At 39.9% G+C, this 25,434-nt stretch overlaps 1 protein-coding gene and 1 non-coding gene across 11 annotated transcripts in view; both read left to right on the plus strand.

The window, feature by feature from the left end:
• The first annotated feature begins 8,173 nt into the window (after nt 1–8,173).
• LOC125920517 (U6 spliceosomal RNA) lies at nt 8,174–8,277 on the plus strand. The gene has a single exon (XR_007457103.1). It is a non-coding gene; the product is annotated as a U6 spliceosomal RNA (small nuclear RNA).
• A 5,017-nt stretch (nt 8,278–13,294) lies between these two features.
• Nucleotides 13,295–25,434, plus strand: part of MDM2 (MDM2 proto-oncogene) — a 33,919-nt gene continuing 21,779 nt past the window's right edge. For 4 of the 10 annotated variants that reach the window (XR_007456727.1, XM_049625944.1, XM_049625941.1 and 1 more), the window contains exons 1-6: nt 13,555–13,645; nt 14,165–14,236; nt 14,386–14,470; nt 17,591–17,665; nt 19,248–19,381; nt 22,472–22,521. Coding sequence is in view for 9 of the 10 variants with exons in the window: in XM_049625944.1 (XP_049481901.1) it covers nt 14,390–14,470; nt 17,591–17,665; nt 19,248–19,381; nt 22,472–22,521 (340 nt within the window). In the remaining variant the exon portion in view is untranslated. Of the gene's footprint in view, nt 13,646–14,164; nt 14,237–14,385; nt 14,471–17,590; nt 17,666–18,345; nt 18,430–19,247; nt 19,382–22,471; nt 22,522–25,434 lie in introns of those variants that run through there. The other 6 variants (XM_049625942.1, XM_049625945.1, XM_049625948.1 and 3 more) reach the window with 6 other exon arrangements.

Raw genomic sequence — 25,434 nt, forward strand, 5'->3', positions numbered from 1 at the left:
AGTATCAATTTCTCAATTCTGTAAAGGAGATATACCTGAAATACTCATTTCCTCTCTATGGGCATCTCCTCCTTTTTTATCAAGGTGCCTGTGAAACTAGATAGGCTTGCAGAAAGTTTTTTAATTTTTATATCATCAGAAGTAAGGGAGTAGACTAATGTAGAAAGCTATTTCTTTTAAGCCATGAAAAGACTTAGAAAACTTCATGTTTTTCTCTAGTGAATTGATTATTCCCATGTTAGACAATCAGGATCGAATTCTTACTGTTTAATTCCCTTTTTTACATACTTCCTGTATGTAAATATAACAGTTCTTTAGTGTATATTATTCCAAACAGTCTCTAAGATAACTAAGTTACAGTTTTCATTTTAAGGACACATCCTATGCTCACTTAGATAAGTATTTGCCTAGTTTCAGCAGCCTATGTGTAAGCCTTTACTTAGGGTGGGTTATTCCTGTAGATGGCTAGTTCATCCAAGTTAGGGTCATGTGAACAATAAAAATGGAATCCCATCTCAGTGGGGGAGCTATCAACAGTTCAGTAAATGGCATTGGGACAACTGATCATTTGTTTTGATAAAAACGAAGTTATATGCTCTACCTAATACCATTCATGAAAATACATTCTGGAGGGATTAAAGACCCAATCAAAAAACAAAACTCTACATATCTTGGAAGAAAATATAGGAGAGAAACTAGACTTTGGGAAACTAGAAGTTTATGACTTTGGGAAATTAGCAGTCATTCTAAACCAGACCCTACATGCAAAATATGTAAAGGAATAGATTGATAAGTTTGATTCCATGAAGACTGAACAGCATGAAATGTGAGCAGCATGTCAAAGTTGTCTGCTACAAAAAGCATCATAAGCAAAGTTATAAGATTGATAATGTGTGAATAAGGCATACAACATGTTTAGGCAAAGTCAAAAACAAGTGACAGATTAGGAGATCGTTTTTTGCCATATATAACAGAAAGGATTAGCATTTAGATCTATAAAGCACTCCTACAAAAAGGGAAGACTCAGACCAATGGGAACATGGGGAAAAAATAATAGGGTAAGTTACTTATAAGTACTTATAGAAATATATAAGTACTTATAGAAATATATAGAAATATATAGAAATATAAGTACTTATAGAAAAATAAGGAGAACTGACCAATGAACATATGACTAGAAGCTGAACCTCGCCAAGTATCAGGAAAAATTGATTATATTTAGAGCATCAAGATAACAATTTTCAGTCACTGTACTGGCAGAAGTTAAGCATACTAATAAAATGTATTGATGCAGGTGTGGTTGAAAGCCTACACACACACATTGCTAATGGGAATATAAAACTGGTACAGTCATGTAGAGGAGCAATTTGGCAATGTTGACTAATATAAAAATACAAGTTTGCTAAGAGCCAGCAATTCCAGCTATTGGTGTCTACTTCTGAAAAACACTGGCAACTTGTGCAGGAGAAAACATGTACAAACATGCCCACTGCAGAGTTCCTCAAAGGGAGAAACTGGAAACACTGAACTATGAATAGAAGAATGGGTTACAAAGTGTTCATTCAAACTATGTAAGCAGCTGTATGAAGCAGTTAAAAAGAAAGCTACCGAAGTCAGTGCCAATCTGGATGGCCCCACCACCTCATCGGATTAGATAAAAAAGCAAGTTACAGGTATAATGCCGTGATACCATTTCATATAAAAAGAAAGTAAATAACATCACAGAATGAAATTACATATTGCCTAAGGAACACATGTAAACCTGTGTAAATATCTGAAAGAAGGACTGAGAGGAAACTAACCTAATTGATAAACCAGGTTGCCTCTGGGATGATGGGGCATGGGGATGTGGGCGGGGCTTGAAGGGGATTCGTCCTTATCCCCTTTTTAAACAAGAACTTATGTATTATTTAAATTTTATTTTTATCTTTTTAAAGCTTATCTACTTATTTTGAGAGAGAGGGTGCGCATTAGCAGGGAAGGAGCAGAGAGAGATAGAATCCCAAGCAGGCTTCACGCTGTCAGCACAGAGTTCCACGTGGGGCTTGAACTCACTAACCATGAGATCATGACCTGAGTTGAAATCAAGAGTCTGAGGCTTAACAACCGAGCCATCCAGGCGCCCCTAAATTTTATTTTTATTTAAAAAAAATTTTTTTAATGTATTTATTTTGAGAGAGAGAGAGAGAGAGAGAGAGCAGGGGAGGAGCAGAGAGAGAGGGAGACAGAGAATCCCAAGCAGGCTCCATGCTGTCAGTACAGAACCTGATGTAGGGCTTGAACCCATGAACCGTGAGATCACGACCTAAGCTGAAACGAGAGTCTGACGCTTCTCTGATTGAGCCACCCAGGCACTCCCCCCAATTTTTATTTAAAATTAAGTCAGTTTTCTGGTGAATAACTGCTGAAGAGAAAACTTTATACTCCCTTTAAACATATGTAGGTGCATAAAATAACAGATAAAATATAAATATGTATACATTTATAAATATAAATTTAAATTTAAACACACACCTATATGCCTATATAGCATAACTTGAAATCAAGATTTTCTTTTTTTTAATTTTTTTTCAATGTTTTTATTTGAGTGACAGAGACAGGGCAAGAGTAGGGGAGGGACAGAGAGAGGGGGAGACACAGAATCTGAAGTAGGATCCAGGCTCTGAGTTGTCAGCACAGAGCCTGACCTGGGGCTCGAACCCATGAACCATGAGATCATGACATGAGCCAAAGTCAGACACTTAGGCGACTGAGCCACCCAGGTACCCCAAGAGATTTTCTTTTGTACCGGCAATAAAAAGGGAACTCACAAATCTAAGCAGTAAGTGCTGAAGCCAAGAGGCTCACAGAGCAAGGGGATGCGATTAGATTTTATTAGTGGAGACTGGGATTTAACCTCTAGGTAGCAGCATCAGAAGCTAACAAACGTAGAGAAACCTGGTAGATAAGGGACATCAGGCTGGAGAGCAGTGGATGTGAGCAGAATTGACAAAGGATAGCCCATAGCCTGGAGCACCTCCTCCCCACCCCCATACTAAAATACCAATTTAGAAAAGCAGGGGTGAGGGGAATCTAAAGGAAATCAATCACTCTTTCTCTCTTTTCTTTCTTTCTCTTCTTTCTTTCTTTCTTTCTTTCTTTCTTTCCATCTATTTTTTTAAAACCAGAATATTTATTGCATGACTACTCACTGAAATCCTTAAGATAAACTGTTAAATGCCATAAGCACCTATAAACAATTCTACTTAAAAGAGACTGGCAACTGTCTAGATTGTTAACATGATCATATCCAACCAGATTTTAAAATATTGGACATTTAATTAATTTTCCTATTAAAGTCCAGGTATAGGTTCAGCAATAATTTTTTTTAAGTATTTATTTATGTATTTATTTATTTATGAGACAGAGAGCAAGCGAACAGGGGAGAGGGGCAGAGGGAAGGGCAGAGAGAGAATCTTAAGCAGGCTCTATGCCCAGCCGGGAGCCCAACACTGAGCTGGATCCCACGCCCCTGGGATCATGACCTGAGCCGAAATCAAGAGTCAGATGCTTAACTGACTAAGCCACCAAGGCGCCCCCCCAGCCTCAACAACAATTGTGGGTAAAATTAAAACGTAATTTTTTATTTATCTGAGTTGTAGCGAGCTAGATGTGCAACCCCACTACTTAGTAAAAATCCATTACAGTATGTATTGTTTGTAGGTCTATTCCCCCCATGTTTTCAGTGCCTATTTGTTCCAGCCAAAGAGAGTAAGGGTACGGATGCTGCCAAGACTCTTATCAATGAGAGTATCTTGAGCTATTTTTGGTTGAGCATGTACTGCAAGGTCAGTCATTTGTGCTTCTTCGTCTTAACTTTCTGTCCTTTATTTGGGGTTCTAGGGAACAGTTTGACCTGAAATGCCTAACGTAATCTATGTAAGCGATAGCGCTGGCTCTCATAACAAAGAGTATCAGGACTTTAAAAAAAAGAAGAAAGGGGCGCCTGGGTGGCTCAGTCAGTTAAGCGGCTGACTTCGGCTCAGGTCATGATCTCGCGGTCCGTGAGTTCGAGCCCCACGTCGGGCTCTGGGTTGACAGCTCAGAGCCTGGAGCCTGTTTCGGATTCTGTGTCTCCCTCTCTCTTATGACCCTCCCCTGCTCATGCTCTGTCTCAAAAATAAATGTTAAAAAAAAAAAATTTAAAAAAAAGTGTTCCAGTGACCTGAATTACAGGGCTGACAAATAGAAATTGGCTGCCCCCTTCTAGAGCTAGCCATGTGAGAAAAAATTTGAAGATCCATGTGTCTGTGAGGCAGCTCCTTATCATGGAGAAGGCAGTGTCGTTTTTAACCGCCTCGAAGATCCATAGCAGAAACATCTGGATCCAGTTGTAGTCATCAGTTTCAAACAACTCAGAAACCAGCAACAGCATAAAACTGAGTGGTCAGGCAGAGACTGTGGACCTCCAGGGCAGGAAATCTCTGACCCACTCAAAGCATCCACTGAGGATGGTGCCAGCCACCCGTCCCCACTTGGGAGGAAAACTTTAACGCCACCCAAGATCGCTCTACAGACCTGCAAGACAATTCTACTTTTGTGAGATTTTAATGTGAAGCTCATGCCAACCTGGCATTCAAAGACACCCATCTCTGCCCTAAGCTGTCGGATTCACCAGTTCTGGGTTGTTCCGTAATTAGTCACTCAATACAAAGTGGTATCAGTCATGCTTCTCAGCGGTAAGTCATGGAAACTGTTAGTTTGCTAGGGCTGCCTTAACAAAGTGCCACAAACCAGGTGGCTCAGAACAACGGAAGTATATTGTCTCACAGTTCTGGAGGCCCCAAGTCTGGAGTCAAGGTGTCAGCAGGGCCATGCTCCCTCTAAAGTTGCTTTGCAAGGATGTGTGTCAGGTATTTCTCCTAGCTTCTGGCAGTTCCTTGGTTTGTACAACATAAGCAATCTTCGCATGGTGTTCTCCTGTGTGTCTCCATGTCCAGAGTTCCCCTATTTATAGGGGGACCAGCCATATTGGATTAACGGTGTTCTCTACTCCAGTATGACTTTATCTTAACTAATTATATCTGTAATGACCTCCCAGAAGGTCACATTTTCAGATAATGGGGGTTAGGACTTCATCATATGAATTTTTAGGGAATGTAGTTCAACCCATAATATCAATCTTTAATGTTTCTTTATTTTTGAGAGAGAGAGAGAGAGAGAGAGAGAGAGAGAGCGCAAGCAAGGGAGGGGCAGAGAGAGAGGGAGGCACAGAATCTGAAATAGGCTCCAGGCTCTGAGCTGTCAGCACAGAGCCCGACTCGGGGCTCCAACCCACGAAATGTGAGATCGCATCATCAATCTTGTGTGATTTGCGGGGGCAGGTGGAGGCACTATTAAAAGGATATTGGCTCATAGAATCATTGGAAAAGCTGAGTAACCAGCTTGGAAAGCGGACAGGTACGGAGGAGGCTGGGCAGCAGCCAGAACCACAGCGCAAATCGTGCCCCAGACCAGCCCAATGAGGACATCCTGGCCTCTACAGGACCCTGGATGCTGTGGCTTATGCTACCCCAGAATCTCTGAGTTGCTGTGCTGCAACTTCCAAATGTTTTCAACCACCCAGTACAAGAATGGGTTTTCCAAGATCTTGGCTTTAGAACACATCCTCAATATTAAATATCATATATTAGGACTGAAAAGAGCAACATGACTACAGATACAGTTGTAGAGTCTTTTGTATATCAGAAGATCATGATATAAACAATCACACCCCCAAAATAGAACTACTAGGATGAAATGGATCATTTTGTAGGAAAAATATACATGAACAAAACTGACTTCAGGAGAAATAAGAAATCTAAACAACAATCATTAAAGAAATAGAAATTTCTTTAGTAGTCAAAAGTTTCCAATACCAAAAGACCTCTCCATGCCTTAATCATTTCATAGATCAGTTTTATCAAGCCTTTAATGAACATGCATTTCCAGTCTTCTACAAGATGTTTCACAGAATAGAAAAAAAAAAAAACTACTCAATGCATAAGACCATTAAAACCTTGATATCAAAACAAGGGTATGTAAGGAAAAAACAATATAGACCAATCTCAAAAACCTAGATGAAAAAGTCCCAATTTAAAACATCACCATAAAGAGCTTCTTTCTGGAGTTTTACTGCAACCAAACGTCTTGGTTTAATGCACCATGGTAATCCCCATTTTCACTGGGAGGCAGTTTCCCTCAGTGACACCTCAATCCAAATTCATCATTGTTCAGTTCTTTCAGTTATCTGAACAGGGTCACATTTCACTTATTAAGACTGACTCCTTCATTTTGAAAGTTCAATTCATATTCGATCCAAAGCTGGCCTTCCTCGTGCACTAGAGCAGGCTGAATCCGTGGCTGTGGTAACCTGGAACTAGGGATGAGGATGTGGTATTGGGTCTGCAACATCCCACTCTCCCTTCCCTGTTCTCACTACCAGTACGCGGATTCCAGAAATGACCGACAACGACCCTTGCCCTGTAGGATTCTCTCCCCTGCGAGCATGTCCAGAAGCTGGGGGATACGATGAGATATTATGCCCATGAGGATGCGCTATCACTTGGCAAAAAGGAGTTTATCTAGGTTGGCCAATTCTAATCACAGGAGCCTTTAAACTCTGAGTTTTCTTTGGCTATTGGCAGAGGAGTAAGTTAGAGATTTGAAGTATAAGGGGGACTCCACACACAGTTGCTGGCCTGAAGATGAAGGGGACCAGGTGCCAAGGAATAAGCTGAGTGGGGGCCACCATTGACAATCAGCAAGGAAAGGCAGCCACAATTCTACAATTACCAGGAACTGGGACAACAATCGGAATGAGCTAGAAAGCAGATTTTTCTTGAGAGCCTCCAGGTAAGAACCCAAGTTGGCCAATCTTGATTTTTTACTTTGTGAGAATTGGAGCAGAGAAATACAGTCGAGCTTACCTGGACTTCTGACACACAGAACTGTGAGCCAATACATTTGCATTGCTTTAAGCCAGTACATTTGTGGTGCTAGTTCTCCAAATGGTCCTATGGCATAGGCCTGGCAGGAAGTTGGGCAGGGGGAAGCTGAATAAAGCTCACCTTGTTTTGCCCAATTCAACACATTCCACCAATGGACATCCCATAGCATCTACTGCCAGCGTTCTATTGCCAAAGCAGTAGCCATCTTGGGAGCTACCAGCAAAACTCCTTCTATCCCTGCCATCTTCTTTAGGGACCACTGACCTGTGAGAAACTCCAGAAACCCCTCCACACCAAAGCAGGGGATGCTATTCAACCTCTATGTCTCTTCTGCCAGTTGAGTGCCTCAGCAATGTTCGGCCAAGATGTGGTCACAAGTCTCAGATTTGACTGAGGGATGGGTAGAGGGGGGTATAAACTCTTCATTCCTCTAGAAGGTAACCTGTTTTGCTCCTGGTCCTCCTTTAAAACTCTCAGTGCTGGGGTGTTTGGGTGGTTCAGTCAGTTGAATGTCCAACTTTGACTCAGGTCATGATCTCATGGTTCGTGAGTTCGATCCCCTCATGGGCTCGTTGCTGCCAGTGCAGAGCCCGCTTTGGATCCTCTGTCTCCTTCTTTCTTTGCCCCACCCTGCACACATGTGCACTATTTCTCTCTCTCTCCCTCTCTCTCTCAAAAATAAACATTAAAAACAAAACAAAACAAACCGTCTCAATGCTAAAAGTCATCAAACTGGTTGAGCCTGTATTGCCCTGTGGGAACCAGAATCTCAAGTCAAGAACTGGGCCTTATCTGAACTTAGCCTTGGAGAACTGAGTAACTGTTCTCAGCAGGACAATATCTCCACTTAAATCCCTGAGATATTTGGTAATCTCTAAGGACAGGATAAGATATCAGTTAGGCTCCATACCATCCAGTTACACTATTCCTGTTGCAAATTCAGTTCATCAGTGTCTTAAAAAAAAACAAAAACAAAGACAAAAAACACGACCCAGGGCACCTGGGTGGCTCAGTCAGTTAAGCATCTGATTTCAGCTCAAGTCATGATCTAGTGGTTCACGAATTTGAGCCTGGAGCCTGCTTTGGATTCTGTGTCTCCCTCTCTCTCTGCCCCTCCCCTGCTAATACTCTGTCTCTGTCTCTCAAAAATAAATGTCTATATGAGTAAAAAAGGATGGTTCAATCTTAGAAAATCTATCACTACAGTGCTCACTTCAGCAGCACAAATACTAAAATTTGAACGGTACAGAGATTCTTATGGCCCCTGAGCAAGGATAACATGCAAATTTGTGAAATGTTCCATATTAAAAAGAAAGAAAGAGAGGAAGAGAAAAAGAGAGAAAGAAAGAAGGAAAACCTGCCACTACAGTTCTGACCATATTAACAGATTAAGGAGAAAAGCCACATGATTATTTCCAGATACATAAAGAAGCATTAGATAAAATTGAACTCTCATTCATATTCAAAAAAAAATTCAAACATGAGTAGAAGGAAACTTTTGTAATATAATAAAGGGGCTCTACCTAAAACTTACATCATCCATCAATTTTAAAAGCATTTTTTTCATGTTTATTTTGAGAGTGCACATGCACGTGCACGAGTGAAGGAGGGGCAGAGAAAGAGAGGGAGAGACAGAATCCCAAGCAGCCTCCATGCTGTCAGCACAGAGCCTGATGTGAGGCTCAAACCCACAAACTGCGAGATCGTGACCTGAGCTGAAATCAAGAGTCAGACACTTAACTGACTGAGCCACCTAGGCACCTCTAAAAGCATTTTTACTAAAGTCAGGAATAAGACAACGATGTCCACTATCTTTGCTACTATTCCATAAAATAATAATTGCTCTAAAGGTTCTAAGAAAAGAAGATATAAGAAAGGAAGAGACAAACTGATGATTTTTACAGATGACATTACTGTTTTCATAAAAATATTCAAGAGCATCTACTGAAAAACTAGCGGTATTTATAAAACAAAATGCAGCAGTATTGATGGCTGTAAGATCAAAATACAAAAACCAATCATTGTCTTATAGAGAGAATGAGAAAACATTATTAAAGAATGCAAAGGGAGACCTGAAAAAAGCTGTCATGTTCTTTTTTTATTTTTTTTTCAACGTTTTTTATTTATTTTTGGGACAGAGAGAGACAGAGCATGAACGGGGGAGGGGCAGAGAGAGAGGGAGACACAGAATCGGAAGCAGAGAGAGAGGGAGACACAGAATCGGAAGCAGGCTCCAGGCTCTGAGCCATCAGCCCAGAGCCTGTCGCGGGGCTCGAACTCACGGACGGTGAGATTGTGACCTGGCTGAAGTCGGACGCTTAACCGACTGCGCCACCCAGGCGCCCCTGTCATGTTCTTATCTGGAAAGAATCCAGACTGAAAAGACGTCAGATTAATCAATTCATCCAATGCAATTTGAATCAAAATTCCAATAGGATTCTGGTTTAGGATTTAGACAAATGAATTCTAAAAGTGACATCCCAGAACAGACAATACTGAAAAAGATAAGGACAGCTTTCCCTGTTAGATTTTGAAATTCCATATAAGGCTTACTACCGTATGGCCCAGCAATTCTTTTTGTATGTATGTAGACTACTGTATTTACTGTTTACAGTTTCATAAAATTATAGTCAACATATAAAGACATGGACTTAACGGATATACACCAAACTGATAGTTACAATTGCCCCAGGAGAGGGAAGAGAATGGGATTAAGAACAGGGATATTTCAATGTTTTTTTTAGTATCCCATACTTTAAAATATATCTGGGGGCGCCTGGGTGGCTCAGTCGGTTAAGCGTCCGACTTCAGCTCAGGTCACGATCTCGCGGTCCGCGAGTTCGAGCCCCGTGTTGGGCTCTGGGCTGATGGCTCAGAGCCTGGAGCCTGCTTCCGATTCTGTGTCTCCCTCTCTCTCTGCCCCTCCCCCGTTCATGCTGTGTCTCTCTGTCTCAAAAATAAATAAACGTTAAAAAAAAATTAAAATATATCTGAAGCAGAAATGACAAATGTGAATTCTAGGCAATGGTTACATTGGATATTAGTTGTTGTGTGAATGTTTCTGCATATTTTAAACTTCTCAAAATAAACAAAAAGTTAGTCGATGAATTCTTAAAAATAGAAACAAAAAGTCTGTGGGCACCTGGGTGGCTCAGTTGGTTGAGCACCTGACTCTTGATTTTGATTCAGGTCATGATTTCACAGTTTGTGAGACAGAGTTCTGTGTCGGACTCCTCGCTGAGCCTGCTTGGGATTCTCTCCCCCCCCCCCCCCCCCCCCCCCCCCCCCGCCTCTCCCTCATTTGAGAGCTCTCTCAAAATAAACAAATAAACATTTAAAAAAGCGCCTGTGTTTATATTCACCGTTTGCTGGGATTTTGCTTTTTAAATAACACTATCCATCTCCAGACATTTGGAAGGATAAGTGGAATTTGAACTACTTCTACAATTTTACAGTTAAATAAATATTGTGAAACTTTCAGCATTCTAAACACTGTTTCTGAGATAAATCTTGTTTATTTTCCCCCATTCTTTAAAGATTAATCAGTTATCGTTAATAAGTGCAAGTCTGAGGTGGCCCTGGGACCAGGACAAAAGTCTATTGTAAATGTGTTTGCAGACTTTAGGTCCCAAAGAACATGACGCTCAAGGTGTCTCCATCTCTTGGAACAAAGAAGCGTCTCGAGAACAATGCTACTAAAAATTAAGCAGATGTTTGCTTCCAGAAAAGTCTGGTATGAGTACAAGGGCAGAGTGACAAACGATGATGGTGGAATGCAGGAAAACAGCAGCAGCTGTTTGCATTTCTTTCTTAATCATAAAGTCACAAACGATGCCAACAATGTTAGAGTGAGAAGATCCAATGTGTTTTCTTGTTCCTCATCTTCTTTGACTCCTGCAGTATTCAATATCATTATTTGACTCTTCCAGTTTGGGGAACACCATTAGATAGCCTGCTTTAGGTAGACTTCTGGTCATTTCGCTCATTTTTTGCTGTTTCTACCCCGGCTGCCTTATCCCAGTCTGTCTCTTCTCTCCTTTGAGGAGCTCATCAGTTCTTACATGTTGAGTCAATCGTCATCTCAAAAGCTCTGTCTCTAGCCCGAGCTTCAGTTCCACATTTTCGACCACCGAACTCTTTGTTCTCTGGTGCATCAACCAAAACTCAACAACAGCCAACTTTTCATTTCCTCTAGACTTTGTGTCAGTGATATTGTCATTCTCTTTGGGTGGAAATGTAGAGTCAGACTGTTAGATTCTATGACAGCAGGGAGTATGACTATGTTGTTGACCACCTGGGGCCTTGGGTAGTGCTTGTTCCACATGGTAAGTTTTTAATACCGTTTCCTTGAAAGAATCCTTGCCTCATCCATCTCTCTCCCCAGCACCTAAAATCCTATCACTTTTTCCTTTCTTCCTGGTCTTCTCTGATTTCATTAGAGAAAGACTAATCCGGTCAGTTCTGCCCTTTGCTCCTCTGCTCTACTAATTCTGCCAAGAGAATTTTTTCAAAACACAGAGCCAGTGAGAAAGGGGACAGTTGATCTAGAGGCGGCTAGCCAGACTATTCAGAGCTTGAATTGGCTCAAGGTGGTGGTGCTAAAGCCACAGTTTAAAGCAATTCACCTATTTACCTCCTTCTGATCTCTCCTAATTTGCTTACTCTGTCCATAGCCCAAATTCTTGTTTGGCATTTAATGAAACTCCAATTTCTTTCTTTCTTTTTTTTCTTTTCTTTTCTTTTCTTTTCTTTCTTTTTCCTTCCTTCCTTTCTCTTTCTTTCTTTCTTTCTTTCTGTTTATTTATTTATTTTGAGACAGAGGGAGTGAGAGTGAGAGAGCATGCACACGTGTGTGTCCACAGGGAATGGGCAGAGAGAGAGAGAGAGAGAGAGAGAGGGAATCCTGAGAGAGAGAGAGAGAGAGAGAGAGAGAGAGAGAGAGAGAGAGGAATCCCAAGCCAGCTCCTTGCTGTCAGTGCAGAGCCTGTCTTGGGGCTCGATCTCATGAACCACAAGATCATTACCTGAGCTGAAATCGAGAGCCGAATTACCTGAGCCGAAATCAAGTGCCACCCAGGTGCCTCGGGAAACTCCAATTTCTTAATTTTTTTTAATGTTTATTTATTTTGAGAGAGAGAGAGAGAGATAGTGAGTGAGTCAGCAGGGGAGGGTCAGAGAGAGAGGGAGACACGGAATCTGAAGCAGGTTCCAGGCTCTGAGATGTCAGCACAGAGCCGGTCATGGGGCTCAAACCCATGAACCATGAGATCATGACCTGAGCCAAAGTTGGATGCTCAACGACTGAGCCACCCAGGCACCCCAAGATGAAGTTTTTCTTAAAAAGCCAAACCAAATCCCTGAAGATAATAATGTTGGCAATTAAATCAGTTGACAGACCAGTATGTTTAAGAGATTCCTTTCTTGTAGGCTAGGGAGTGGGAGAAGGTAAAGTTACAACTTAAAAGAAAAAAAAAAAGTCCTTTTAAAAAAGGAACTAATTGCTTCCTGGCCAAAGAAGCTCGTTCTTTGCAATGACTGTGTCTTTTGGGTTGAACAAACTCAATTCTTACGTCCTTATTTATTTTTGAAATTGCCACGCCTATACGCCAAAAGGGGCAAGGTGAATCTTTCAGTACCGACTCTTATATATTTTTAAATGAGAATGTATATATTATATAAACAAACCACAACATTCTAAAAGCATAAAGTGAAAAGTAACCGCCGTTCCTTATCTCCCTGATACCCCCATCACTGTAGCCACAAGTCGTCTATTTCTCCAGCCAGAACATTTGTATGCATCACGTACGAGTCTATATTGTGCTATTTTTTATATTGTACTATTTTTAATTGTACTTAAAAAAAAAAAAGTCTTGAAATAACTCGTTTGTATATAACTCCAGTGGCTGGCGGTGTGGGCTTCATCTATCGCACAGCTGTTAATTTTGGTTTCTTTTTTGGTAGCTGCACTCAGATACGCCTGGTGCCTTCAGTTTCCATCGCGGCCGAAAGTTGTAAACACATGAAATACAGAAATAGCACAACGGTTAAAGAAGTCCCAAGGGTCGCGCGCCAAACGAAGCGCGGCGGGCTGAGCCGAGCCCCACCCCGGGAGAACTGGCGGTCGACACCCGCCGAACGCGCAGGCCAGCACGGCCTCTCCTACCGCTGGGTGGCGGCCAGTGGCATGGGCTGCGCGCGCCGCGCTCCCGGACCGCCCCCTTCACGGAGGCGGCCGGCCCAGCCCCCTCCCCCAATTGGCGGACGTGGTGGGGCCTGGGCGCGCGCGCGCGCGCGCGCAAGCGCCCTGATGAGTCGCGGCTTCCGGCGCGCTCCTCTGGGGCAGCAGGGGGCGCGCATCGGGCGCGCCTCGGCAGGCTCGGGTCCTCCTGGGGCCTGTGCGGCCCTGTGTGGCTGGAAAGAAAATGGAGTAAGAGCCCGAGTCTGAGGGGCAGCCCTAACCCCTCTGACCGAGGTCCTGCCGGCTTCGCCGCCAGGAGCCTCTCTCTTCTCCGGACCCAGTGCGTTCGAGCGCCCCAGTGGCCTGGGCCCCGTGAGTGGAATGGTCGCCGAGGCCCACGGCGTCGGGCTTCTGCCCGCCCAGTGAAGGGTACTGGGGAGCCTCGAGGGTCCCCGTTCTTCCTACTCCAGGCGCGGACAACTCCGCTTGGTGAGAGCAGGTACCGGCCGGGAAGCGCATGGGCAGTTCTGAGTTTGTTCTGTGACTTGGGTTTCCCAGCTCGCTGTCGTTTGTAGCCTCTTCCCCGCCTGCGGGCTTTGTGCATTTGGTGGTGGGGGGCGCGGGGCACGTGGGTTTGTGGAGGTTTTTGTTGGAAGGAGGTGAGGCTGTGGCCGCCCGGGGGGGGGGGGGGGGGGGGGGGGTTTGGGGGGCGCCGGCCGGGGGGGGGGGGGGGGGGGGCTCCACGGGTGGTCAGGGTAAAGGTCACGTGGGCGGGGGGTGCGTTGCGGGGCCGACGGCGGCCTCTCCGCTTGGGGTCCCAATGATGACAGGTGCCTGTTCCGTAGCGTGCGTGAAGCCGGCGCCTTGTCTGGGCGAGTTTGGGCTGGTTCTGTGTCTAAGTTGACTCAGCTTTTCCCTTTGGGCTGGTCAAGTTCGGACACGTTCCTAGTACGCAGCAGAAGGAGCTAAGCCCTGACTTGTCTCCAGCTGGGGCTATTTAAACTATGCTTTTTCCCAGCTGTATTCACTGGCGATTAGAGGTAGATACCTGTGGTCACCGACGTAGAGCACTTATTCTACATTGATCCAGGTAAGGACCCGCTTGTTACTGGCTTTAGTTTTACTACAATATTTAAGGGCAGTGTTTATCTTCTTCCCATATGACTTTGGTGGTTTTTTTTTTCACCTTTGTTTCATTATTTCAAGTTTTTATCATGTGTGTTTTTTTCCTACTCATAGGCAAATGTGCAATACCACCATGTCTGTGTCTACCGATGGTGCTGTAAGCACCTCACAGATGCCAGCTTCGGAACAAGAGACCCTGGTTGGTATTTTTGTCTCAAGTGTAACTTTTAAGAATAATTTATGAGGTGATCAACTAAATTCCATAGACCACATTTATGGCATGGCTCTTTAAATGAAATTGTATGAACATAGCCTGAATTCTGCCACTCAGGCATAACTGTAAAAGCTGACTGTAAGAACCTGTATCATTTTCTTTGTACTTTCCCACACTGGATTTAAAATTGAGTTCCATTATATTCTTAAGCATGGATGCTGAAGTTATGTTTATTATGTGACCGATTTTTTTTTCTATTTTGACTTATTGAACTTCCTAAATGGTTTCTAAAAGTCACAAAACTAATTCATGCTTAGAAAGATTTTAGGCATTACAGAAAACTGAAAATTCTGATCATCTCTTTTTTTTTTTTTTTTAAGTTTATTCATTTTGAGAGAGGATCCCAAGCAGGCTTCGAGCTGTCAGCACAGAGCCTGATGTGGGGCTCTGTCCCATGAACCATGAGATCATGACCTGTGCCGAAATCAAGAGTCAGATGCTTAACTGACTGAGCCATTCAGGCACCCCTCTAGTCTTCTCTTTCAACCATGTCTCCTTTTAGATTTTTCCTATGTATATACCCATATATGATGTGTTATTGTTCTGTTCTATTAAAACAGGATTAAACTAGAGGCGTGGTGCAAATTCCATCCATGTCAGTAAATCTACAGAATTCTGTTTAATGCCTCCATAGCGTTCCAGAGCATTAGGGTAGTAGTATTTAAAAAATTTATGCCTCTACTGATAGGGTTTTTTTTTTTTTTTTTTTTAATAGTTTTTTAGAAAACTGAGTTTTATTTTTGAGTATTACGAACAGTGCTGCTTTGGGGTGCCTGAGTGGCTCAGTTCGTCCATCTTCAGCTCAGGTCATGATCTCGTGGTTCACGAGTTCGAGCCCTGTGACTGGCTCTGTGCTGACAACTCAGAGCCTGGAGCCTGTTTCAGATGCTGTGTCTCCCTCTCCCTCCCCCACCCATGCTCTATCATAAATAAACATTAATAAAAAATTTTTATAAAAAAAATAGCGCTGCTTTGTACATGTCGCCTCCTGTAGGATTTTGTAGAAGTAGAACTCTTGGGTCCTAAACTATACATGTATTTGATTGCTATTCACATCTTGATTACCACAAGATTGTAACAGTTTTCACCTCTGCCAACACTGAATATTATCAGTTTTTATTATTTTGCTACTTTTGTGGTAAAAGGTACTGTGTCATCATTTAAATTTGTATTTCCTTAATGTCTGTTGAGATTGGGCGTCTTGTCATTCGTTAAATCGTTTCTTTCTTCTGGAATTTACTTGGTCTCATCTGTTCACTTTTTTTTTTGTTTTATTGTGTTTTTTGTAATAATTTGTAGTTCTCTGTGTTTCAAATATATTTGACTTTTATCATTTACAAATGTTTAACTTTATGTTGTTTTTGAGAATGTTTTTATGAAGTCAAACTTGTTGGTTTTTGAATTTCATATCATGCTTTGGAAGAATTCTCCCATCCCAAGATTATGCAGATATAGCCCTGTATTTTCTTGTAATATTTTAATTTTCACATCTAGATCTTTTTTCATTTGGCATTTATTTATCTCTTTGTTATTAAATGTAAGATTAAGAATGCTTCTTACAGTTTTCTTATGGCATGTCTTTCAGGTCTTAATAAAAAACTAATGGCTCTCCATTGCAGATTTTTACTTTGAGATGTTTTATGTAGTTTGAAGTTAACATAGTATATATTAAATTTGAGGAGGAAAAAAATAATTTTTTATCTTTTCAGAGAGGTCATTCTTTAAGTACCCTGGAAGTAAAGTGTATATGTAAGCACACACACAAAAAAGTGTGTGATCAGAACAGCTAATGATTCAGTACTACACTTAAGTGTATTTTAAGTTTTTTGGTTATTTAATTGATTAGCTGGAAGTAGGCAGCTTTCTTAAATTTACTTTTGAGAGTTAGATTGCATACTGGGATGCTGTTAGATTTCCAAGTTAGACAAAGGATGGGAATATATTGAAGAGAGGTGCAGAGACACTAGTCTTTGTGGAGGGAGCAAGTTATAAAGATAGTTGAGTTTTGAAGATTTTGATATAGCAACAGTTAGGGAGAAAGAGTATATTATATCTCTGTCTCCTTGCCAGTTATTTTCTCAATACCACTTGCAAAACTTCTAAATCAGGGTCAGGCAAGCTATAACCTGTGGACTGAATTTGGTCTCCTGCCTGTTTTTGTGAAGAAAGTTTTACTTATTTCTGAAATGCAGCCATGGCTATTGGTTTACATATATTCTGTATTTCTGAGTCAGACCACGTGGCAGGGAAAGCTTCAAATATTTACATTCTGGCTCTTTATAGAAAAAAATTGACCCCTGATTTAGTTGGCTGGCTCCTTGAATACAGCTCATATTTTATTTATTTCCCCTACCCCCCAATACCTAGCACTGTCTGGTGCGTGGTACAAGCTCAATAGATGTTTGTCAAGTAGGTATTTGAAATGTAGACCAATTAAGAGGCAGCATGATATAGTAGGAAGAAAATGCTGCTTTGTAGATGAGGGTTGTGAGTTGCAGTCTCAGATCTGCTCTTAATTATCCTTGTCATTTGGGTTAGTTATTTAAGTTGTCCAGCCTTCAGGAGCCTAATATGTGGAAAGAAGAGATTGGGAAAAGGACCTACCCTAAAGACTTACTCTTCTCTCTTGGATTTTGCAATGTAGTTTATGGTAATCTCATTGGAGTATTCCATTTATGCTTAAGTTTGTAAGGTAGTAAGCAGATAATAGAAATAGCTGGAGGAAAAAGAATAATTTTCACTGCCTTGGTGTGGACACTATTTCTGATTGCAACTGATGATACTTGAGGATTCTGTGACAATTTGCATAGTAATTAAATCTCAGTATTTTTTCCACACTGCCTTGACAGTCTGCGGTATTCAGTTTCTATAGTTTATTGCATTTAGTGAAAACATTTGACTTATTTTTTGAGTTCTAACCTTGTGAGATTGTTAAAAGTAATGTCTGCTACATTTATTGAAATTCTTCATGGACATGCTTACTGTGGGACTTAACAGTTCTGAAATAATTTTGGAAGTATAATAGCAAGTTTTTGTTTTTCATAGGTTAGACCAAAGCCATTGCTCTTGAAGTTGTTAAAGTCTGTTGGTGCACAAAAAGACACTTATACTATGAAAGAGGTAAGCTAAATTAAGCGTGAACAAGATAACTAATGTCTTATTAGTTACATGTAGCCATGGGAAGAAATTGGCCATATAGAGGGATTTTTCACGAAGCAGCAATATTAAGCATTGTCATTTGGACTATACTTTGAAGCTGAAAATTCTAATTATACTTGAATATCACTTCTCAGCTAGCACCTCTGAGACAAAGGGAGACTCTGTAGGGGTTCTTAGCATTTTTGTGCTGTGGACCCACTTGGCAAACTGGAAGTCTTCTCAGAATCCTGTTTCCAAATGCATGAACCGAAATGTATAGGATTACAAAAGAAACAAATTATGTAACATAGTTATTCAAATAGTAAACAAGCTTGATATATGTGCTTTTTTGTGTGTGTGCTTTTTTATTAACACATTAAATAAGATTTAGTAGTAGACCTAATAAATGTAATATCAAGGAGTATAGTTAATATTTTGAGGAGTATAGTTAATATTTTGAGATGTTTACACCAAGCATAATATGATATGAAAACACTTGTGGTTTTTATTGGTGGCAAAAATCACAGGTATTACTAATACTTTGTGGTTTGTTGCCTATATTCATAATTGAAGGAAAGCTAAATTTCAGTGAAAAGTTAGTGAAAATACAGAAATTCTTTTTCCATCCAAATTAATGGACCCCCTGAATTCTATCCAAGGACTTCTTGGGCATCCATGGATCCCAGGTTAAGAACTTCTGCACTAGAGATACATGAGTACAGTATACTGATCTTTCTGGGATAGAGGTGAGCTGATTCATGAACATATATGTTCTATTTAATGGATACATTTCAATGTATTGTTCTCTAGCGTGAAATTTGTGCACAGAAGCATGATTTTCAGTGAGAGATTGGGTCATCTTAGGCAAAATTTCACTGTGAGTGAAATGTGCCTTTTCCCCATCTCTCTCACTTAGTTTATGGGTCCCAGATTGCTTAAAACACTGAAGTACCTTATCTACATTGGGATAGTGGGTCAAGAAGAGACTCCAGATCATTCTCCTTTTCAGCCACACTTTTTATAAACTTCCTAATGGGATGTTTGGTAGGAGTGTAGGTTCTCTTCTTCCTTGCCCATGGTCTATCAACAGTCTCTTCAGTCCATAGTTACCAGGGAATATTCCTTTCAGTGAGGCCTGCTTAGCCAGTTAAGTCTACAGACAGTAGGGAAGTGTCGAGGTTAAGGATATTTTTAGGGCTGTTAACTTGGGTTTGACCTCATTATCATCATGTAATTAGTTAAGGAAACAAAAGGTATGCATTTAGTAGTAGATAGAAATAAGGGGAGGGGCGCTTGGGTGGCTCAGTTGGTTAAGTCCGACTCTGGCTCAGGTCATGATCTCATGGTTCATGGGTTTGAGCCCCGCATCAGGCTCTGTGCTGACAGCTCAGAGCCTGGAGCCTGCCTCAGATTCTGTCTCCCTCTCTCTCTAGAGAGGTTATTCTAGATGGTTGTGGGTATGGTTGCTGGTTGTTTAACCATCTTTAGATGAATGAGGTATTGAATGTTTTTGAAACTAACATTTACTTTTCTTTAATGCTCAGAAATCATATTTCTATTTCAGGTTATATTTTACCTTGGCCAGTATATTATGACTAAACGATTATATGATGAGAAGCAACAGCATATTGTGTATTGTTCCAATGATCTCCTAGGGGATTTGTTTGGAGTGCCAAGCTTCTCTGTGAAAGAACACAGGTAATTCTTCAGTTTAGTCAATTGTAAAAAGCCAACTGGACAAATGTTTCACTTCGCCTCCACCTTCACTCCCTTTTGTCAGAGAAAAATTGTTGCTGTATATATAAAAGATGTGGAAATTTAATTTCTTGGTAAGATAGCATATTGCTTGAGAACCTACATTCTGGAATCTTACAAACCTGGCTTTGAGACCTAGCTCAGCTATTTACTAGCTGTGTGACTTGGTAAATTGATTTACTTGCTCAAAACCTTAGATTACCCTATTTGTAAAGTAGGGATAATATAAATACTTAATGTGGAGTTTATGAAGACAATGTGTAAAAAGCAGTGTTTGACACATAGAACACACTTAAATGTTAGTCATGATTACTGTAAATTAAAAAATACTGCAGTTACTTTCAAAGACCATCTTTACCCTGTGGTAAAGGCTTAAATTTAAGCATTCGTTACTTTGGAGATTATTTTGTCATATATTGTAGCACTTCATCAGCCAAGTTTAACACAGATAACCTTTCTAGAATTACTGGGAACTGAAGACTGTTTTTTTTCTTTTTCTTTTTTTTTTTTTTTTAATTTTATTTTTTTAAAATTTACATTCAAGTTAGCATATAGTGCAACAATGATTTCAGGAGTAGATTCCTTAGTGCCCCTTACTCAGTTATCCCATCCCCCCTCCCACACCCCCTCCAGCAACCCTCTGTTCTCCATATTTATGAGTCTCTTATGTTTTGTCCCCCTCCCTGTTTTTATATTATTTTTGTTTCCCTTCCCTTATGTTCATCTGTTTTGCCTCAAAGTCCTCATATGAGTGAAGTCATACGATATTTGTCTTTCTCTAATTTCACTTAGCATAATACCCTCCAGTTCCATCCACGTAGTTGCAAATGGCAAGATTTCATTCTTTTTGATTGCCGAGTAATACTCCATTGTATATATATATATATACCACATCTTCTTTATCCATTCATCCATCGATGGACATTTGGGCTCTTTCTATACTTTGGCTATTGTTGATAGTGCTGCTGTAAACATTGGGGCGCATGTGTCCCTTTGAAACAGCACACCTGTATCCCTTGGATAAACACCTAGTAGTGCAACTGCTGGGTCGTAGGGTAGTTCTATTTTTAATTTTTTGAGGAGCCTCCATACTGTTTTCCAGAGTGGCTGCACCAGCTTGCATTCCCAGTGAAGACTGTTTCTTCAGTCATCCTTTCCTTACATTTGGAATTCCTTTTCCCATGTGGTTTAGCACAGTCTGTGTAGAGCCTTAGCTTGTATGTTTTTCTTAATGGGATGAATACTTTTCGCCTGAAACAATTAACTAGGTTCTACTAGTGTTTAATGTTCAATAATATTATAGCTAAAAAGATGGTAATTAAATGGAGTATTTATAACTTTAAAACAGTTTCGTTATGTAAGCATAGTATGCATTATTGGACAATAGGAAAAGACAAAACTAAAAATAGGAAAAAAAAAGACTATAGTTTGTCATTGAATGGTATTTTTACCTGTTTTTCTGTTATGTGCAGATGTGTTTTAACCCAGTTGTGAACATACTATATTTAATTTTGTCATGCTTCTTAATTCAACATTATATAAACATCCTTCCATTAAGTCACATTTGTCTAATGTTTATTTTTTTAATGTTTATTTATTTATTTTTTGAGAGGGAGAGAGTGGGGGAGAGGCAGAGAGAGGGAAACAGAGGATCCAAAGCAGGCTCTGCACTGAGAGCAAAGAGCCCAATATGGGGCTTGAACTCAGGAACTGTGAGATTATGACCTGAGCTGAAGTCGGATGCTTAACCAGCTGAGCCACCCTGGTGTCCCTGTCTAATATTCATTTATGTTGTTATTTTACATTTGGCCTTGGGATATAAGCTTTATTTTATAACTATGTTGGTGATTTTGCACTGTTTGAGTGTTGAATCTTCTGATAATGTTTTGAGGTACAGTTGTATAGTTTCTCACATTGAAAGCATAGTTTAAAAAGTATCTTTGACTTGAATTTTAATATGTTGAGAGATTAAACACTGGGGAGATTACTAACTTGGAAAAAGGGTATGAACAGGAATACTGGTTTTTATGAGTTTACAGAACTGTGTCATTAGTTCCAAGAGTGAAAAGAAATAATTGGGATTGGCACTTCCCCTTAATGACAGGAATTAGAAATGATACGTAACCAATAACATTCTCTAAAATCATTAGTTTAAAAAAAAACTGTACCATAACATCAGTGAAGGCTGGAATAACTGAATTGTCTTCCTGTTGGGGTATAAGTTCTATGAGGGCAGAGATTTGTTTCCATTTTATTCCTTGTTTTCAGTCTGTATTTACTAAATGAATGAAGGAAACTTTAAATAAATTTTAAGATTAAGAAAGAAAATTCATTAGGTGGTTGGTCCATGAGTTGATAGAAGTCAAAATTATAATCAAGTTCCTATGTAGGATGCAGGTTTTGCACAACCCACTACATTTTTAGGCAGTTTACTTCTAAGCTTTAAGTACAGAGCTGGAAATTTTTCTTCTCTGTTTGAGAACAAATATATTAAACTGCTTTCTGCATTCACACCCATTCTCTGGGGTCTTTTGGTGAGGTCCAAACAAGGCATATTTCAGGAAATGGAGATATGAAGTCTTTCAGCTAGAGGGACCTTTGTGATTAAATAAGAGTAACAGTAGGTAATCATACAGCTAATTATCATGGTGCTTTTTAGGGCCTAGAAGCTTACCAGTGGTACAGTTTGCAGTAATTTATTTAAAGTTTATTTATTTTGAGAGAGAGCATGAGTGAGCATGAGCAGAGGAGGGGAGAGAGAGTGGGAGAGAGAGAGAACCTCAAGCAGGCTCCATGCTGTTAGCACAGAGCCCAGTGTGGGGCTTGAATCCACAAACAGATCATGACCTGAGCCGAAATCAAGATTCGGACACTTAACTGACTGAGCCACTCAAGTACCCCTGAATGCAGTAACTTAAAATTTAGTTTGTGCACAATATAGTTCATATTAATATGTATTTATAAGTCTGGTTAAGTCCAGTTTAATATATTTTTATTTTAAAACGTATGTCTCTTTTTTTTCCTCCCTACAAGGAAAATATATACAATGATCTACAGAAACTTGGTAGTAGTCAATCAGCATGGTAAGTTAATTTTGAATAACATAAACAGACACCATGAAAATATTTTAAAGACGTTTTATGTATGTGGAAGTCATTTAAGAGGAAGAAATGAACTACATGAAGTAAAATAATACTGAGATTCTGATGCAGCTTTGTGATATGTAAAGTTAAATATCTTATTCCATTAACTGGAGCCTGGGGATATCAGTATTAATATTTGTTCTGAAAGAAAATTTCTGGGCGTTTTGGCATCTCACAAACATTTATTAAACACTTATTTTTTTAAATTTATATTTTTATTTTAATTCTAGTTTAGTTAACATGCAGTGTTATATTAGTTTCCAAGGTACAATACAGTGATTCAGCAATTCCATATATCACTCAGTGCTCATCACAAGTGCACTCCTTAATTCCCATCACTTAATTTCACCCATATTCCTCCCCCACCCCGCCCCGTAGCCATCATTTGTTCTTTAGAGTTAAAAGTCTGTTTTTTGGTTTGCCTCCTTTTTCTTTGTTTTTCTTTCTTTCTTAAATTCCACATGTGAGTGAAATCATATGGTATTTGTCTTTCTCTGTTTTCACTTAACATTACACTCTCTATATATATCCATAGTGTAAATGGGAAAATTTCATTCTTTTTTTATGGCTGAGTAATACTCCATTGTGTGTGTGTATGTATGCATAGAATACACACACACACATACTATATCTTTATTTATTCATCTATCTATGGACACTGGGGCTGCTTCCATAAAATAATTTGGCTGTTGTAAATAATGCTGCAGTGAACATAGGGGTGCATTTATCTTTTTTGAATTGGTGTTTTTGTATTCTTTGGGTAAACACTCAGAAGTGGAATTATTGGATCATATGGTAGTCCTGTTTTTAATTTTTTGAGAAACCTCTGTACTGTTTTTCACAGTGGCTGAACCAGTTTGCATTCCCACCAACCATGCACATGGGTTCCTTTTTCTCTACATCCTTGCCAACACTTGTTTCTGAAAGGTAGATAATTTCAGAAGGCCATGCTTGGAAGAGATGTCATTAAAACATATTAAAAGGTTTTGGGAAATAATACAGATACTTAAGTACGACCATTCAAATAGATGGGGCCCATTTTTTATTTTTTATTTAATAGACAAAACCTTATCAGTTTGTTCAGGTAAGCGGCATCTTCTTTGCCTATCTTTAAGCTTGCAGTTCTTAACTGAGAATCTGATGAAAGCACTAGGTTTGTATTTCAGAGAGATACACATAAATATATATGGTGGTATGCTAGTAAATGTTTAACAACCCACTGACTCTTCAGGAAAAGCCCTGATTTGTGGTGTTTGCTGATTTCCATCGTGTAAATAACTCCCACCATGGCCATTTTCAAGCTGCGTACATGGAATTGGTAGAAGATACACAGTTCTTTGCCAGTAGGAGCTGGCTCCCAACACACCCCTGACTTCTTAAAGCCCGTTCTTGAACTACAATTAATTGTTTTCAAAAGCTTGTTTATGCAACAAACTGGCCACTCTTGTGCTTCCACTATTCTGTATTTGGACCTTATTATTACATTGTTTTGTTTCACTTGATTATATTTCTTGTATCCTACTCAGGTTTGCATTTTGCATCAATACAGTGTTTTAGTAATACGGTGTTTAATAAATGTGTTGAGTTGAATACTGTTCCATAGTTAGGATTTAAGACCCAGAAAAGGGCATTACTGTCTTATCCTAGAGTAGAAGTGACTGTTAGGCTGGTAACAATATGCTTTATTGTTTTACAGAGCTCTTTATGAAATTAAATGAAGGCCAAAAAAATAGTATTATAGTAGTATTTTAAGTTTTTTAAATATTATACCTGATGTATTCATTGGTTCATGTAAAGACACCTTGGTAGATCACCAGGAAAATTATATTAATGAGATGGTAACCTATAGATTACTTAGGTTATTTCCATTTGTTATTTCTGTGTTTGTTTCAGGTTTCAGTTAGTAGAATTAACTTCAGAGCTCTTGTAACTGTGTTCTCAACCTATCACACCTAGTACTTCCTTTTTATTACATCTATTTTGTAACATCTCCTTTATTATACTAAAACGTAATATAACCTGTCTATATGTACAACTTAAAATACATAACCCATGATATAAAGAAGCAATAAACTTACGATAATGTGCATAATTTCAAAGTGTTAACGCTTGGGCCTGACATTCGTATTAAGATGAAAATGTTTTGGAGGGTATTTGATTATGATCTTTGGCACCTGTATATATTCCATATCTGAAATGCTGACTTCTGAGCTCCAAGTCTATACATCCAACTAAAAACTAAACCTACCTACCTGAATGAGTTTCATCCACTTTAGTTCATTATCTTCCCATCCCAATCTCTTTGTCTTCTGAAGTTTCTCTCTTGGTGAATGGTTTTAACTTCTCTGGAATTGATCTTTCTTCCATGCCTTAGTTTAGGCTTTAATACTTCTGCATTTGTATTATTGCAGTTACTTTCTAATGTTGGCTTCCCTGCCTCTGCTCTCTTTTTCTTCTATTTTGCTGAAGTAATTTGTCCCTCTCCGCTTAAAATGATCATTTATGGGTTCCTTATTGTTCTCTGGATAAAAAGACAATACAGTTTTATCTATTGGATTAAACCTTTTTAGGAGTGCCGGGGTGGCTCAGTAGGTTGAGCGTCTGACTTTTGATTTTGGCTCAGGTCATGATTGCAGGGTCATGGGATCTGTGCTGAGCCTGGAGCTGGCTTAAGATAATCTCTCTCTCTCTGTCTCTCTCTCTCTTCTCTCTTCTCTCTCTCTCTCTCTCTCTCTCTCTCTCTCTCTCTTCTCTCTCTCTCTCTCTCTTCTCTCTCTCTCTCTCTCTTCTCTCTCTCTCTCTCTCTTCTCTCTCTCTTCTCTCTCTCTCTCTCTTCTCTCTCTCTCTCTCTCT

This window comes from Panthera uncia, chromosome B4 (genome assembly GCF_023721935.1).
Source record: "Panthera uncia isolate 11264 chromosome B4, Puncia_PCG_1.0, whole genome shotgun sequence".
In the NCBI taxonomy this organism is placed as follows: domain Eukaryota; kingdom Metazoa; phylum Chordata; class Mammalia; order Carnivora; family Felidae; genus Panthera; species Panthera uncia.